The 18,468-nt window shown below is 36.8% G+C and overlaps 1 protein-coding gene across 5 annotated transcripts; it reads right to left on the bottom strand.

Annotated features, from left to right (window-relative positions):
- Positions 1 to 16,349: 16,349 nt before the first annotated feature.
- Positions 16,350 to 18,162, bottom strand: LOC138912476 (uncharacterized). 5 transcript variants are annotated; one of them, XM_070213399.1, is made up of 7 exons: positions 18,104 to 18,162; positions 17,856 to 17,953; positions 17,697 to 17,795; positions 17,519 to 17,638; positions 16,939 to 17,461; positions 16,656 to 16,865; positions 16,350 to 16,587 (listed from the first exon to the last, which is right to left on the bottom strand). In XM_070213399.1, the coding sequence occupies exons 5-7, from the start codon at positions 17,303 to 17,305 to the stop codon at positions 16,574 to 16,576; spliced, it is 591 nt and encodes a 196-aa protein (XP_070069500.1). In that variant the 5' UTR covers positions 17,306 to 17,461; positions 17,519 to 17,638; positions 17,697 to 17,795; positions 17,856 to 17,953; positions 18,104 to 18,162; the 3' UTR covers positions 16,350 to 16,573. The 5 variants fall into 5 exon arrangements, with proteins under 5 accessions (XP_070069500.1, XP_070069501.1, XP_070069502.1 ...); XM_070213400.1 differs by having other exon boundaries at positions 17,697 to 17,784; positions 17,856 to 18,148; XM_070213401.1 differs by having other exon boundaries at positions 16,695 to 16,865; positions 17,856 to 18,148.
- Between the last annotated feature and the right edge of the window lie 306 nt (positions 18,163 to 18,468).

Here is an 18,468-nt window from a genome sequence, read left to right on the forward strand (position 1 = left end):
GATTTTGTACCACTTTTAGTTTTTAAGATATCGGTAAAAAAACTGCCGTATTCGCTCGGGACAAAAATAGAAGTGGATTTCGGGGAAGCTCATACAACACCAGAAATTAGCGAATTCTGATGGAATATTTGAATGCGATTTTTTTAGAATGTTGTTCAAATATGTCGCTGTGAAATACTTTTGGGTTTACTCAAAAATTCTTTGCCGTTTTTTTTTTATGCAGTTTCAACCACATTCGCTCGGGACATGTCGCTCGGGACATTTTTTCCGACTGTTTTGTGAAGCGGATTTCATTACCTCTATCTCTCAATTGCTGGATGTTTTGCTTTTAACTTAATAGTTTAGCATTCAGTACAGAAAAATGTCACATATTAGCATTCCTATAGGATAAATGAACAACAGAAAACAGGTCCAAAAAATAACAAAAAAATAGCCAAAAACTGATTTTTGCGTATATTGGTGGAGTTTGTCATAAAAATAATCAAACTATACTCCAAATTTGTAGTTAAGCTCAGTATCCAACTAATTAGAAACTAATATCGTGGCAAAATCATGTGGAAATATGTTTTATTCAAGTTTCAAGGTTTTTGGCTTGGTGGACTTTTTTTTGGAAGTGCCCATATCGGAAGACCTTACAGAAATCCCATTAAGCTGAATTTTACAGTCGAAATTTTCCTTAAAATTGCTTTTGTTTTTTAAAATGCAAAAGCCCGATAAGCAAACTATTTATTAGTTTTCAAATGTTGAGTTATCGACAAACTTTGGATTTGTAAAAAACAAAAACAAACAATGATTTGCTCTGCTATGTACACTAGGGCGGTCCACATTTGTATGGTAATTTTTAAGGTCCTACTCTCACCCGCTTATACGGTGCGCATTGTGGTATTCAAGGTATACCAAAAGAAAATTTGTTAAAAAATCGTGTTTTAGGGTCTGCGAATTGGTTTCAAAGTTTATCACCCATACGCACTGTTGCCTTCGATTAAAAAGTTTTTCTGATCAAGGTGGCATAGATATCAACAATTCAGTTGATGTTTTATGATGGACGTTGATGCACTACGAGAAGTACAAACAAGTGGCCCAACGACACCAAGCACGTGCTTGTTACGCGCGGGGCCCTTTTGTAAATTTGGGCAAAAATGCGAGTTCGCGAGGAAGAATACATAAAACCAATAAAGACGGGACAAATAATAAAAAAAAAAAAAAACATGCAGTTAGGAGTGAAGCAAATGAGTTAAAATGTTAGTTTTTAATACCGGGATAGAAGTTGATGTGCAAATTAAATGATAAAGAACGTTATAGTTATTACATAGAACGCGAAAGGGCTCGTGCAGACCAAAATTTGATGTACATCGAGGTAAATTAAGAGGTTGATAATTACGTGTTAGTCTAACGGGAACATTAAAAGTTAGGCGGCTAACAAGTTCTACAGAATCAATATCACCTCTTTTGCTCTCATTTTTTTTTACCAATTATTCCACCGAAATTCATAATTTGACAAGACAAGAAATGGCAGAACGATTTCGTTTGACCAAATTCGAACTGTTATACATGTCGTATGAGTAATTTTAAAGCAAACTTTGAAAACGTTTCGCAAGGTCTAAATCTCGAAAAAAAAATGTTGGTTTTTTACATACATTTTTTGCATACTTTAATATACCATGTTAAGGGGTGAGAAAAGAATTTCATTTTTTTGACCGCCCTAATGTACACACACACGCACAAAATAAATATATCAAAAAAATGCGTATTTTACACACACAGCCATTAGATACATATGTATACCCACCGGGAAAATTCCTCTGGAAAATAACATATTTTCAAGAGGTTTCTCCATAGAAGCGGAAGGGACTAAACCTCATTCACCCCTTACATTTCTTCCATCTCTGGTTTCAAAATACACGGGGGTGACACAAAAAGTAAGGGGGAAATGAGGTTTCTATCTGGATCTCTGGCAGAAGAATGCAGGACAAAATCCACTGGTTTTTCGACTTCCCGCATTATAGATTTTCCACACGTACCCAGTAATGGTTTTCCACCACTTGCAATATCTGCTTTTCTACACCCTCCCAGTTTTGGTTTTTCCAGACCCTCGCAGTTTTGGTTTTGCACTGCTTTGCAGTATCTGATTTTCCACAATAAAAATCATGTTTTTTGTAATATTTGTTTGTGTATTTATTAATAATATTTACAATCGAAGCATTGGAACTACAAATTTTTAATGCCTGAAGCATTCCTGGGTTTTGCTTGGCCGAATGCAGTTCTTAGATATCCATTTCTTGTCTGTCTTCTGAAAATATCAAAAATAATTTACATATGAATGTAAGACCAGGAGTAATAATAAGAGTAATTACCATTATTAGGTCTCCGCACAAAATTAAAGGATCTCTCCAGAAATTATGCCTGGTTTGCCATGGCCGATCATTTACCCTCTGTTCAGTTGTTTTATGTCGGGTATCTATATCAAAAACTATGAGAAGAATAAATAAAATATGACAAACGCAGGCGCAACACTTCTGGTCCCAAGAAGTCTCAGTCGGCCTGGCTGAAATAAATGAAATATTTTGATTAAGTTAAACAACTAAGTTAGTACTGAAGTACTATTTATACAACCATTTAATGAACACCTCACACCATTTACCACTGGTAAAGATTAAAAACATTTCAAGTGTCACTGAAATGCAGAATTTGTGTTAAAGATAGCATCCGGAGGCGTATATTTATTAATGGCGAAAATATCTGTGATACTAACCTTTGTAACGCTGAAATAAAGATTATAAAAAGACAAAATTCATTTTATCACTCACCTTTTTATTGTTTTTTATATTAAAATTAACTATTTTCACTTTTTTTCACTTTTCCAAAAAATTTAAAAATGATGTGACCCTGCAATATATATTTTATAATACCAAAAGAAATACCAGATACATTTGGTGTAAATTTCGTTGTAAAGTTGGGTCACACTTTGGCGCCTAATAAGTATTAAAAAATACTTTTCAGGGACCGTAATCATTAAAGGCTACGTATATTATAGGTATATTAGGTATTTTTCGTGTTATTAATACTACCAACACGAATTTTTATTTTTTAACAACACTTAAAAATGGCTTAGGCCACGATCTGACGATCAAATTATTTTATTTCACAGAAAATGTTTAAAAATGTATAAAACAATAATAGTTTTCTTTGTAATTTAATGGCAATCCTTGATAAATGTGATCAAATATTTTAATCGTCTTACCGTGGCTTTTCTTTATAATTTTTTTTTTAATCCCACATTCATTCTTATTATTATTTGTAAACATTTTGAGTAAAATAAATTAAAATCATCAATAAATATTATGTTTATAGACATTTTGATTATAATTATTTAAATTAATTTATTTGATTAAAAATTAATAATATTTTTTCTACGAATTTTAAAATTACTAAAAATTTAAGATAAATGTGAGAACAAGATTTTTGGTTTTGGTGTAAATCATAGGGTTTTTAATATTATAAGTTGGTGATTTTTTTGTTAAAAGAATTATAATCGTAGTGCCATAGAATTCACACAGCGCATAAGTGGCCTGATAGCGATGCTACTCAGAAATCCACCCCCATTTAACGCTCAGAAATTATCTATCCCCACACCGCCGCCTGCAAAAAGGAACAGGATTTCAAGAACACAAAAACCAACTTCTCACTTTCCCGCTGGGAATTATTAATATTATGCAAACAATCCATAATAATTTTAAAAAGATTTAAAAATAACACATGTTTTTTTAAGTAGTTTTCAAAGGACAAAATATTTTTGTTTTTACGGATATCAAGGGAAAAAGTTCCGATAAAATCTTTTCTCGGTTTATAGAATAAAAATTAGGAATTTTTTAAATTTAAAATAAGTACCAAAGATAAAGCAATGCTTAATTTTCAATTTTAATTTCCGCAGGCGAAGCTGCGGGCTACAGACCCTGCTAGTTTATTTATATACAGGGGTGGTCACAAATTTTAATGTTACCTGTACTCATATTTTGAACTTATAATATTAACTTTTGGCACCTATATAAAAAATGTTCTAAACCCATTAAGACCCCTTTGAAAAGTGAGCAAATTTTGTGAAAGTCAAATTTTTAACTTTTTTCCTGGGGCTTAAAACAAAAATGTTTTGATGCAAAGGTGTTCCTCAATCAAAACTTATAATAACTGCAAAAAAAAATTTCAAAACATTTTTCCTTGTATTTTTTATGATTTTTTGAATGGAGACATCTCAGTAAAATTTTGTATGAAAAGGAGGAAAAAAACAAAATTTTCACATTTTTGATTTGCGTGAAACTTTTTTTACGTTTACTATTCGGAAAATTAGTAAACACGTGTATGAGGATTTGGCCGAAAAAAAATTGTTTTTTTTTAGAATTTTTTTAGTTTGCCAAAAAACGTGAATTTTAAAAAGTACCCTCTCATTGAAAATCTGAATCTCCGGTTGTAGTAATCCGATTACCTTCGTGTCTTTTGCATTAATTCCTTTAAAACCTTTTCTTTTAAAAAAAAATTTTAAAAAATCAGTTTTTAATTTCTTAAAAATAAAAACAAATTAAGATTTTAAAATATTTTTTTAACGGGTTCCCCACAAAATCGGTTTTTGTCAGAAAAGTGAAGCAATGTTTGGTATTTAAAATATCGAATTTTTTTGAACAAGGCCTCGGCTTTTTTCTATAAAAAAACGTCGCAGCATGTAGGTCTACTCTCTCACTCTTATCGGATTCTTATGGAATTCATGTTTTCTCATCGTTTACTAGTCCTTTAACCATTTTTAATGATTAAAAGTTAACTTTTAATTTTAAAGTTTACATTTTTTTTGACAATTTCTGAATGGCAAAAAGTAAAAAGTCATTTTTTAATCTATTAAAAACTTACAATTATTTATTTAACCGTCCATTTAATTTTAACCGTTAACTTTTAATTTTAAAGTTTACATTTTTTTTGACAATTTCTGAATGGCAAAAAGTAAAAAGTCATTTTTTAATCTATTAAAAACTTACAATTATTTATTTAACCGTCCATTTAATAAACAATAATAACACTGTGCAGCATTTTTAGTGCTTTTTAAATTTACCTCGATGAATGCTATATTTTTGGATTCGTTACGAATTCCAAAGTTAAACTGCGTTTTCCAAAAAGTGCCCCGACGCAAGGATTCTTAGCAAAAGGACCTCAAAGTTCGAAAAATGCTGAAATTGGCCAACTTTCCGGAGCTCTCAGAGGCAAAGGGATTCATGGTTTGATTCGATGTTAAAGTATTTTAAAAGATACACTCTTTATCTTTTAAGCCCCATACTTAAAATAATTTTAGGAATATGTCTTCAAGAGTGGTCAACCAATTTTGGTAATCTTTTCGGAATTAAATAGTTACATGTCTCTTTTTTAGGTCGTTTTGGAAAATTCAATCTACCTCAACCACACGAGGAGGTAGGCGCATTCAAAATTTTAAAGTCACAGCAAAGAAATAAAATGGTGGCAGGACTGGACACCGACCCATGTCACATTTTGTCAGCCTGTGTTATTTTAGTTTACATGTCGCCGCCTATGATAAATCTTAAATTTCGACTCTGTCAACCAAAAAAAGTTGAAAAATCCGAATTTTAAAAGTTCACTATAAATCCAATTTATTATGGATTTGGGCCATATCCGGCTTGTTTTATTTGGTAGGATATAAACTTTAAGTTTGTACGCATTATGTTTTTTCAACGGCTAGTTTTTACGATTTATACAGCCGACTTGCAGTCGACCAAAAAACACATTTTTTATCTTTGCCGAGCTGCTGGGCTGCCATTACTATCCAATCATAATGATCTGTATGGCAAAGTTAAGCTCTGATCTATTGACTTTAAAATGAAATGAAAACTGGCTTAATTGGGTGGATAAGAGCCGATATTTAGGAAGAATTACGAAAAAAGTCCGAAATTTAACATTTTTAGCTTTGAAAAATCTTTAAAAAATCTTTTAAAAAAATTAGTGGTATTTTCGTGATCTAGGGCTCCAGCAGTAAACGAATTTGCAATCAAATGGTGTGAAGCATTTTGGCTGTAAACTAGTGTAATTCTTGAAAAATTAAATTTAATTAGTTTTGTTATTTTATTATACTTTTAATTTTAATTGGTACTTTGCGATTTTTAAAATGTAAATAATTTGTCCCTAAATTGCGTTGTGCTATCAATTATTTTAAGACGTTGTGGCAGTACGTTCCACAACCGAATAGTTTGAATAAAAAAGTGGCGATCCGAGGATGCTAGCTTATGTTTAATGTTAATAATATTTCGGGCTCCTGTCGAGGTGCCAAATTTGAATTTTTCATATAAATAACTGGGTTCTTTGGATTTAAAATTTTGTATGTAAAAGAATGAGATTTCTGACGTTACTCCATGATTTAAAACAAGAAAGGAAGCTACCTTTGGCCAGCCGAAGCTTATATACCCTTGCAGATAAAAGAATGCTCACTCGGTGCAGTTCCAGGGATTCCAGATTCAGCGTTTCTATTTACTTAAATTTTGTTTTTAAGTAGTCAAGAATCAAAACGCCTACTTCCTACAAAGTTACAATGAATTTTCTTATATTTTTTTGATTATTCCTATGGGAGCCTTAAGATATAGTGGTCCGATCCGGCTCGCTCCGGCAATAGAAAGAAGACCTTCGGGAAAGTTTCATCGCGATAGCTTTAAAACTGAGAGACTAGTTCGCATAGAAACGGACAGACGGACATGGCTAGATAGACTCGGCTGTTGGTGCTGATCAAGAATATATATACTTTATGTGGTCGGAAACGTCTCCTTCATTGCGTTGCAAACATCTGACTGAAATTATAATAGGGGAGAGTGGGGGAATTTCGTCACAGGGGCAATTTCGTCACCTGCAATATCTCGGAATCCATAAGTCGTAAAAATATATAATTTTTTTGTTTTAGTCCTTCAAGACGGCCAGACACAACCAATGCGTTTTTTTTGCACAGAAGGCCAAGATAATTAAGCTATAATATTAAATGTGTTTTAATAGTTCAAAAGCTACATTTAGTTCTCGACGAAATTTTTTCTGTATGCCACAATTGAAAAGGGATAAGATACAGGTTTTTTTGTATAAAACACAGTGCTATAATGTGCATTTCTGCGTCAGTGATTTTTAACTTCGCGCCTAATTTCGGAAGTAAAATAATTATTTCTAAAAAAGTACTGTCTGGGGAAATTTCGTTTTACTTTTTATTTTTTTATAAATCACCAAGGTAATTAAAAAAATAGTGCTAACCGCATTCAACAATTAAAAAAGAAATATGATAACGTGTCTCAAGATGGACAAAAAATAGCTTTGAAAAAATGCTGACGAAATTGCCCCACTTTTCCCTACCCTCTACAAGGGTATAATTAAAGGCATGTATACTATTGGCAAATGACGAGATGTTTTCCCCTCGTTTAATATATGATCTCCTCACAGATTTGACAACATGTGTGCTTCATGACAAATTGGAATTCATTGTAATGCCAAGACTAACCACCAATACGTAAATTTGGGAGAATACGGATGCTTGAAGATTTTTTACTTATAACGATACACTTACATTTAGATGGATTAAGCGAGAGACCATTGTTTGTTGCCCACTTACTAACATATCTACACAGTCTAATATTCTTCCAGTTAGACAATACAGTTGGTAAATCGTTTAGATACATTGAAAATAAAAGAGGACCTAACACAGAGCCTTGGCTTTAGTGCAAGCGGTTCTGAACATCTAATTTCAGTAAAAACAGCTTGTATTCCGCCACTCAAGTATGATGATATGAGTTTAACAGCGGGTCCAGAGAAGTTAAAGAACTTTAAAAGTTTTGTACATAGAAGTTCGTGGTTAACTGTGTCATATGCTTTGCCGAAGTCCAAAAATGTTAAAAATGTAATTTGATTACTGTCGAGTTTCTGTCTGATGTTCTCGGATATATCTAATATCGCAGTTGTCTGTCCTGGGTGTTTAAGTCCGTTAAACAGACGAGTCTTTCCATTATAGCATACACTTCCGCTTGGAAGACACTGCAATGGTCAGGAAGTCTGAATGACTGCCTTATCTCTAATTGTTCGGAGTGTATGCCTCCACCTGCGTGTCCGTCTAGCTTGGAGCCGTCTGTATATAAACAGATTGCGTCTATTGAGGCCGGTCCCCATCCCATACTTCCCTGCCTGGGATCAGAGCTTCGAAGGGTGTGTGACTGTATTGACGGGTTTTACATAGATCCGTTTTTGGCGGGATCAACTTGTCATGCTGAAGAATCTTAGCGTGACGATACAGTTGGGCTTTCCATTGCCCCGTATCCCTCAGTCGAATGGCTGCCGATTTCGCCCTTTCCAAGACTGCTAAGTCCAGGCTCGGGAGGTTCAAGATCGCATTCAGCGCTTCGTTTGGGGTAGTTCGAAGGGCTCCACTAATACACTAAGCCGCCATGCGCTGTACTTTGTTAAGGGGAGTTAAGATACATTGTTTGTGTAAAGCGGTCCACCACAGAGCCACTCCATATAGTAGGATTGGCTTGACTACCGCTGTGTATATCCAATTGACGATTTTAGGGGACATACCCCATCTTAGCCCAATTGCTTTTTACAGGAGTAAAGTGCAATGGTTGCCTTTCTGGTTCTCTCTTGGTTGTTTAAGCCCCATTTAAGGCGCTTATCTAATACCAACCCCAGGTATCTGGCGTGTTCGCTAAAAGAGAGATTGCAGTTATTTAATATGGGTGGGTTGAGTTGTGGGATCTTGTACTTATTTGTAAAAAGAACAAGCTCCGTTTTTGAGGGATTTACCCCGAGTCCGTTTTTTATCGTCCATTCCGATAGTATTTTTAGCTTTGCGGTCATAAGATCGCAGAGTGTTTGTGGATACTTACCATTAAATATGATGGCGACATCGTCTGCGTATGCCACCACTTTGCATCCTCCTCCTTCCAGAATTCGCAGTAGTTTATTTACTGCGATGTTCCACAGTAGGGGGGATAAAACGCCCCCTTGTGGGGTTCCTCTGTTCACTAGTCTAGTTTGAGTTGAGGCCCCTAGTGCGGCCGTAACCATTCTGCTTATCAACAGTTTATGGATCAGCCCCACTAGTTGTGCCCCAACACCTAATTCAGTGAGGGATTCTGTTATTGCCGTGGGAAGCACGTTATTGAAAGCTCCTTCTATGTCTAGGAGGGCGATCAATGTGTATTCTTGTATACTGAGTGATTTCTCGATGTTGCTTATTACCAAGTGTAGCGCCGATTCGGTCAACTTAACTTTGGTGTATGCATGTTGCGCCTCTGATATCTGCGTCGGGTCAATAATGTCTCTAATGTGTAGACCTATCAGTCTTTCTAAGATTTTTCGCTGTAGTATGGGTGGCCTTCCCTGCCTTAGGAATGAAAACGACTTTCGTTTCCCGCCACGCTGTTGGTAGTTCTCCTTCTGCGACAATGGTCTGGAAGATTTTTCTCAGCCAGCTTATAGCTAGCTGTCCTGCTTGCTGAATATGTGCCGGTGTTATATTGTCCGGTCCCGGCGATTTGTATGGTTTAAAACTATGAATGGACCAGTTTATATTACGGTCTGATGGTAGGAGATTTAATTTTATTCCTGCTCCAGTGTGTCTTCCTGGGGGATGTCCTGTTTGCAGGCTCCCTGGGAAGTGAGCGTCTAGGAGTAGGTTTTGGGATTTTTCACTAGAGTCCGACCATGATACGTCAGCCTTTTGGAGATAGCCCAAGGATACGGCTGTCTTAGAAAGTATTTTTCTGAGCCTTGCGGCATCAGTTTTCTTTTCAATATCCGAGCAGAAGTTCTGCCACGCAGTTCTCTTTTCCTTTCTGATGGCCTTTTTGTAATTGGCTATTTCTTTTTTGTAGCATTTGCCAGTTTATGTCCTCATTTGTAGCTTTCGCTCTGTTGAACAGGCTTCTGCATTTGGCTCTGAGGATTGATAATTGCTGGGTCCACCAAGGAGGTTTTTTCTTTCCTCTTGGGTTTTCCTAACGGGCATGCAGCTGTGAATGCCGAGTTGCATGCTTCTGTGAATTTGGTCTTGCAAAAAAAAAATTTCGATTTTTTTTTTAAATGTTTCTTGTAGATTAACATCTTAAGATTATACAAAAAAAGTTTTAAGTCAATCGGACAAAAAGTTTAGAAGTTTTGCTAAAACTAGTTCCCTAACCTCTAAGACTTTAGGTACGTAAGTGAATTTTTTTAATAGTGTTCCAGCAATCGCTTTGCCACCGATATATTAGCCGATAGTATCGGCTATAAAAATTAGTGGATGTTATTTAAATTACTTTTCAATAATATACAAAAGGTTTGAATTTAATCCATCCAACCAGTTTTTATAGAAAAAAATTCGCAAAGTTAGTCGATTTTTTGGTGCCAAAGACCCTACCCCCCTTAAGATCTTCACATTCCTGTACCAGTCCTCTGACTAGCGCGTCTGGGGGGTCTACCTTTTAAAAGCCAAGTAGGCCGATAGCGTCCTTATAGAGCTGCTTTGCAGCTCCAGGCTTAATGCCGTGTTGCCTCCGTTGCTGTAATTTCGAAGCAGAAATGTACTAAGATGCCGGTTAAACAAATTTGAAAAAAATATAGGTTTACAATATGCACGGTTGGCATTTTTTAAGATTTTTAGTAAGTTATATAAAACACGGTTAGCATGTTTTTTTTAATTATTTTATTTTTTTTTAAATGTCAAGGGAATAACTGTTATACATAAAAATCAAATAAATAAAAATCATTACGGATTGTAAACTACAATGACTAACAAAAATAATGGTGTATTTGAAAAAAATTTTGGACTCTTCTAAGTGCATGATTTTTTTGGTAAGAAAAATTTACAATAACAGTTATTTTCGGTCCCTGGTTCCTAGTCCAGCAACCCTGCCTCCTGCTATCCAGGGTTCCTGAACTAAGACCACGTCGGCTTCGCCTTTGGCCAGGCGAAGCAATAGGACGCTGCTTTACTGTGATGTAGGTTGATCTGCAGGAGCCTTATCGACATTCCCAGCTGCAACCTCCACCACAGTAACGTCAGCCTCCGAATCGCTCAGGTCCACTTCATCGATTGCCGGTCCCAGCGCTCGCATCTCTCTGCTCAGCGACGAGTCGGTTAAGTAGCCGTCCTCCGGCACACTAGGGGCCTCCACTTCCTCCGCAAGCACCTGCTCAGCTGGTTTGCCGGCAGGACTTCCCGTGGAATTAGAGTCCCCTTTATAAATCCCGATCAGCCTCTATGGGGGCGACCGACTCCTTATTTAGCACAACGATCGCTTGGTTCACGTCACCTGCATGCTTCTCCACCTTAATGACTTTCCAGTCTTTTGTGGGGAGATGTGGGTTGCATTCTTGCAACATATATAGGATGTCCTCCGGTGATAGGATTGCTGCTGGGATCCAAATTCTGGCTCGTGGTCTACTGCGACTATGTTCGCTCCTTCGTAAACTGCTCCGAGCTGTGCTACCGCCTGTTTGTATAGGTCAGCTGATCGCTGATTATCGCAGGCCACCACTTTTACACTGCCCTGGTACCAGCCCGCGTCCATACAGCAAGGCGATGAACCGGGCTTCTCGCGTAACATACGCAGGCAAATAAGAGACAGCTTGGACTCAACCGCCTTCCATTTGTTTCTGGGGATCCTGTTCCCCTGACTATAATTCCAAGTAGGACCCGATCTTTGGTAATCTCGGCAAAGGAGACCGATGGCTGGATCTTCGATCTTTTCGCCGACGGACCGGGCAGCTCTATGGAGCGTTGCCTCTTCGCCTGAACACCTTCTTGCTGGGGCTTCTCTAGCCCATAGTTCGGAAACACCGTCCTTGCCCACTCTACCTTCTTTAGCGACTCGGGCGAAGGCGTGGCGACATTGCTTCTGGCATGCGAGCGCAGGGTTTGGGCGGCAGTCCGTCTCTCTGCGTACGTGAACTTCTTCTTGACACCAGCGGGTGACTCGATCGACTTTGCTGCGCCTACCGCTGGTTTTGGCGCAGACGCGCACATAGCGCAGGCGTTAGCGACAGTCTTTCTGTCCCCCGACATCCCTAGTTTGTTTATTGTTTCCATAATTGGTCCCACGAGCTGCGGAGAAGGGGAAAGGTCCGCCCGGGCAGAGATCCGCGGTACCCGGGTAAGGCGGTAGATAGAACAGGGGGTCGCCATCTCCCTGAGCCCACCCTTTGAGACTAAGCTAGTTGTTGATCCGGGCCCCCAGCCAGGCTGACTCTTGGCACGGTCCGAATTACACCGTAGTCCGGCCCGGAGTGAGATGTTGTTTGGGAGAGGAAGTGGGTAGGTTGTGTGTGGGGGATATTGAGTTTGTGTAAAACAACTGTTTAGATGCGGCTGAACAAATCGCATCGTCGTCTGCTATCCGCAACCTGCGACCCGCTCGGTCGCCCCAGCTAGGCGGCTTCAGAACCATCTCATAAGTTCCTTAGACCAAGTTCCAACACATAAGTTATGTTGTTAATGATTTTTGGCAGGATTATTTTTATGAAGATAGGGTATACATTGTCAAGCCCTACCGCATTCGACTTTACTTAAAGAACCGAATGTAAAACATCATAAGAAGAAACACACAGATATTATTCACAATAATGTCAAGAGAAGGTTTGGTCATAGTTTCAGGTACGTTTCATTGCACAAATTTTATATTCAGTTCATTGGGGTCTGCAGCTATACTACTTTTGCTTTTGGACTTGCCAACACCCAAATTTTTTAACTCCATCCATTTCTGCTTCATCGACAAGGTGGTTACTACAGCTCGTAATGACTTAAATTCTTTATAGTAATCAGGGATTTTGTATCTTTTCCATCTTCTGTATGCACTATCTTTTTGGCTTATCTTTAAAGCTATGGCATTATTAAACCATGGATTTCCCGTGGCCTTAATAATTTTTTGTTTAAGGGGCACAAATCTCTCATACAACGACTCTATGCATTCTGTAAAAAACCTATTTGGGCATTTACGGTTGTTCATATATGCAAATAGTTAAGATCATGGGCATCTAAATGCTGGCTAAGTAAGTCAAGATCAATTCTCCTAAAATCTCTGTAATTTATGGTGTGGTCAAGAAGAATGGGGTCAAATTCATATGTCAGATAGATTAAGTCATTCTTTGAAAAATCTGGCACTGAGACTTGGTCATATAAAGGAGTCTTACTACGATCATTTACAAAAAAAACATGAAGAAGATTGTTGAGAGTATTGATGAATTGTGTAGGTGTATTAAAGTTCACAGGAATCAGTCCAAGACTCTCCATTTCTAAGTTTAGGTGCCGCTCAATAAGCAGATTACTATTGAAGTCCCCGGTTATTGCAACGTTGTTATATTTACTACATAATGAAGCCATTACTTCAACAAAGTCAGAATATTCTACTGTTCGATTCGGTCGGTAAGCACACCCGAGCAGCATATTGGAAGCGCTTCGACTCCCGTTGACTTGTAAAAATAGGTATTCAACTGCACTTTCTGTTGGCTGCTTACATATTAGTTTCTTTTTTAGTTTTGTAGTAATGTAGATTACCACACCCCCGGCATACCCCTCACGATCGGATCAGTACATATCGTAACCATCACAAGCTACCATAGCGTCATTAAGTTGAGGAGCAAACCACGTTTCAGAAACACACAAAACATCTATGTTGGACTTCAAAAACAAATACCCGAACTCTTCAATATTTTTGCATCAACTTTGCGCATTTATATGGCAGATATGTAACCCGTTATTTTGTTTGGCGAGAACCCTCAATATTGCACGACTATTCGATTGCGATGCCTCTATATCAGAAACGTTGAATAGAAAACATAAACACACGTAATTTAAGAACAATTATGTTGTACCAATAAAAAAACATAACTTTTACAACTTCTTGAAACACAAAGAGTGAAATGATGATTTTAAGTTTTCATTATCTTGGTAAGGCACGCCATGGACTCTCAGGTCCGCTGCGATGGACTCGTTCGCTTGTGTTGCCACCCGCGCTTCAATCTCTCCAACCCGCCCTCCCAGAGTTTGTGCAATTTGGGTCTCGGCCGTTGCATCATCCTGTCCTTTAGTTTTTCCACCACTGCGACCTCCTTCTACAGTTGGTGCACCCGTTGAGTGAGTTCTTCTATTTTTCCACTCATCACGTTAACCTTTTCATGTATTTCTTGTAAAATGCGATCCTCAGATTTTTGTATTGAGGCAGTTATCGTGGCAGTAATGTTAGCAGTCTGCTCAGCAAATTTCTGCTCTACCAACTCAATCAACGAAGGTGAGAGTGTATCATTTGGACGGTCTTTTTTAGGGTCCGTGGACGTATTTTCGCGCAAGCGTTTTGTTGCTGGAGACATGTTTTGCTTAGCTCGACGCTTGTTTTGTGTTTGCTTTGGCTGGTACTGGCAATGCCAATGTATTTAAAATTTTAGCCAAAATTTACTGCACAGATCAAAACTACACAAAGTTTAAACGACACTTTTCAACAATTTCGGATTTTTTAACGCGGGAATTTCACAAAAACAAAGATTTTTTGGTGACTCTTTTTGTATACGTGTGTCTAGTTCGAATGATTTTTTTGGGGTTGATCTATTTTTTTAACAATTTTAGGATATTCCTTAGCATATATTTTTATATCACATTCTTTTATTTAAGAGTTAAATGTATATTCTCATAAATCCTGAATCAACATCATTGAGTTACCGTAGACGTTTCTGTAATATGACGTCACCATTCAATTATGTGTGTAGTACAACTAAATCGGAATGATAAGAATAAATAGCCTAGCCGAATATCTTTAGTTAAGTTATTTACGATTCACACAGATACATATTTACATCTTTTCTTAAGAATTCGCGGTTTTTGAAGAATCGATAGAATATGTCTTTAGTTAAGCTGTATATAATCCACACAAAAATATATTATCCTGTTCCTAAGAATTCGCGGTCTTTATAATTTCAGTCAGATGGTTTCAACGCAGTGAAGGAGACGTTTCCGACCACATAAAGTATATATGGGCACTTCCAAAAAAAAGTCCACCAAGCCAAAAACCTTGAAACTTGAATAAAACATATTTCCACATGATTTTGCCCCGATATTAGTTTCTAATTAGTTGGATACTGAGCTTAACTACAAATTTGGAGTATAGTTTGATTATTTTTATGACAAACCCGACCAATATACGCAAAAATCAGTTTTTGGCTATTTTTTTGTTATTTCCTGGACTTGTCTTCTGTTGTTCATTTATCCTATAGGAATGGTAATATGTGACATTTTTCTGTACTGAATGCTTCATTCACATGCTAAACTATTAAGTTAAAAGCAAAACATTCAGCAATTGAGAGATAGAGGTAAAGAAATCCGCTTTACAAAACAGTCGGAAAAAATGTCCCGAGCGACATGTCCCAAGCGAATGTGGTTGAAACTGCATAAAAAAAAAACGGCAAAGAATTTTTGAGTAAACCCAAAAGTATTTCACAGCGACATATTTGAACAACATTCTAAAAAAATCGCATTCAAATATTCCATCAGAATTCGCTAATTTCTGGTGTTGTATGAACTTCCCCGAAATCCACTTCTATTTTTGTCCCGAGCGAATACGGCAGTTTTTTACCGATATCCTAAAAACTAAAAGTGGTACAAAATCAAGATTTTTACCAAAAATAGAGCTTGGGAAGAGTGAAAAGAAAAGCCCATAATTAAAATTAAAATCCATTGTTTTACAATTTTTTTTCAACTTTAAAGGTGTGCAAATGTCCCGAGCGACATTTTGGAAGTGCCCATATATTCAAAGTTGTGACTAGTTAACTACTTTTGTAATGCAGTAGTCATTTCATAAATAAAATAAATATATATGATTAATTAAAGTCCCCAAAAACAATGGTACTTAAAAATATAACTGCAAAAAGTAATGATAGTTAAAAAATTTTAATTACCATTGTTTTTGGAAAAACCTACTTTGTTGTCCATTAAAGCTATCACTTTTCAAGAAAAAGATCTCAAGAAGACGCTAGTTCGTATCCCTAGCCTATCATTAGTTGCTTTTTTGAGATTGACTAACTAAGAATGTTAATCAATAGAACCGCGAGTTCTTGAGAAGAGGAGGAACATTTGCTGCCCAGGTCAGGATTACCCCACCTAGGATGAAAAATAGTTGAAGCGCGAATTCTTCAGAAGACTCTTTGGTCCTTGGCGCAGAAAACGCATCTCGACTCGCCGACACCGCAAATTCTTCAGAAGAGGAGAACCCTTTGCTCCTTAGATCGTCACTTTTATAACTGCTTTAAATATCAAATTACGAGAAACGTTAGAACATGTTATTTAATTTTAAAATATTTTATTAGCTCTTTATTTGTGAAAATTTAACAATTTTATAACGGTGACAATACTACATTATCTCAGGATACTGTTTGATGACGTCGTCTTATCCAGAAATCGCCAGGGTGTAGACGCTTTAGCCTTTTTCTGGTAGATGGATTTGCCAAGGATGCAGCAAATTGGTTGGTGTGTGGCAGTAGCGTCTCGAGTGCATGTTGATTGGCTCTCTTACTGAGGGGATGTATAGGTCGCTGGTTAGGACCACTTTTCTGCGAAACAACGGTGAATTTTTAAAAAATGTTGTTTGCTTTTAAAATTACTAATTTTTCAAAATTACCATCTAATAAATTTTGTCTCTTCTTGCCATTGACCATACCTGCATAGCTGAAGAGGCGCTCTACTGGGGCAGAGGAAGGCAACGGGGTATTGTATTTCATAAAAGTGGCTCCAATGGTTGGGTATTTGTTTAAGCTTTCAATGTCTTCATCCCGGTCAATTAAATATCGGTGAAGTTCTTCGCTTACCGGGGATCCTAGAAATATTACATCTGTTGAAGAAATACAAATTATAAATCTGTGCAAATTTATAAATAGTATACAAGTATTTATAAAATTAATTACCTTCAGTTACCTCTCCAAAATCAAAAAAGGTAAACTTTTTGGGCTGTGAAGGTATTTTGGTGACATTATCTGAAAACTTGCTTGCATGTTTTAAAAACATGGCTTTTAGTTTTTGATCGGTCCACTCGGGAGTAGACTGACGTATTGCTGGTAAAAATTTCAGTTTTATGGCCGGACAAGAAACTGCGGCAACAAAGGCATCGTGACATTTTGGATCCACCTCCAAAAATCCCGTGAATCGTTGCTGTAGAGCAGCCAACAGTGGTGGAATTCGGTCGCCTAGGTAACTGAACTCTCCGTTTTCAAGCATCTTTTCCCATTTAACTTTGATCGTTAACAGAGTCGAGACAAAATATCCATAGAACATGTTGGTTTCGCGTTGTAGAAAATTCTAAAGTAAGCTTTCTTGGTATATACAGACTGTGTAATCATAAAATATTTTCCAGTTAAGATTAACGGTAGTTGTGCCTTTTCTAGAGCGCTACCACTACCAGCTTCGACGGCACTAACCATAGTGCTAGATCTTAATTGAAAAGCAAAAAAAAGAGTAAAATCCATCTAGTTTATTTAATATACTTACGAGCAGTTTGATGATGAAGAAGACATCGATCCAATGTCCTTAGTTAGGATAAACGACAACTGTGCGTTATCTAAATCACTACCAGTACCATCTTCGACGGCACTAACCATAAGGCTAGTTCTTAATTGGTAACCAAAAAAAATTTTTAAAATTCATGTAGTTTGGTTATTATACATACGAGCAGTTTGATGATGAAGAGTTCGATCCAATATCCTCAGTTAGGATAAACGACATTTGTGCGTTCTCTGAATCACTACCACAACCATCTCCGACAGCACTAACCATAGTTTTAAAGTCCATTTAAAGTCTATGTAGTTTATTCAATATACATACTTACGAGCAGTTTGATGATAAAGACATAGATATATCACCAACGTCAGATAAATAATTGGTAAATTCACTTTCATTATCCATTTCGCACTTTAATAACTTTAACTTTAAACAAATTTGAGAGACAGTGTATAACAGTAAATGTGTCAAAAAAAATCCCTTCCAACCAAAGACCTTCTAATTTGCAACCAAATTTGGACGCCAAACAAGGATTATTTGGTTAGAAGAGATTTTTGGGACACATATGATAGCTACGTTAGCAAGTTTAGAAATCGTAGATGTGAACTGGTTGACCGACACTTTTTTAATGAAACAGGCACGGAGAAAGTTATATACATGTTGCTGACCGAACAAGCAAAGGCTATTTCTCTTTTGAATTCAATTCAATTTTCTCTACATTTTTAAATCTCCTTAGCTTAAGAAGAGTCATCGATAAAATCGTAGTTAAAAAATCTTAAATAGCTTAGCGCAGAAATATACGATTTATGTATTTAAATTTCTCCGAAATCAATAAGTAACTGATTCTTCGAACATTGAGACAAAGTTCTGAAGAATTCGCGGTATAAATATTTTTCATACTTGTGTCAGCGAATCGACATGCGTTTTCTGTGCCAAGGACC

This window comes from Drosophila takahashii, chromosome 2R (genome assembly GCF_030179915.1).
Source record: "Drosophila takahashii strain IR98-3 E-12201 chromosome 2R, DtakHiC1v2, whole genome shotgun sequence".
Taxonomy (NCBI): domain Eukaryota; kingdom Metazoa; phylum Arthropoda; class Insecta; order Diptera; family Drosophilidae; genus Drosophila; species Drosophila takahashii.

What these genes read in the sequence shown, in the direction of transcription:
- LOC138912476 (XM_070213399.1), bottom strand. Translation starts at nt 17,305, where the DNA reads ATGTTCTATGGATATTTTGTCTCGACTCTGTTAACGATCAAAGTTAAA. An exon ending in TTTTGGAGAGGTAACTGAAG is followed by an intron (nt 16,866 to 16,938) that starts GTAATTAATTTT and finishes TTTCTTCAACAG; the next exon opens with ATGTAATATTTCTAGGATCC.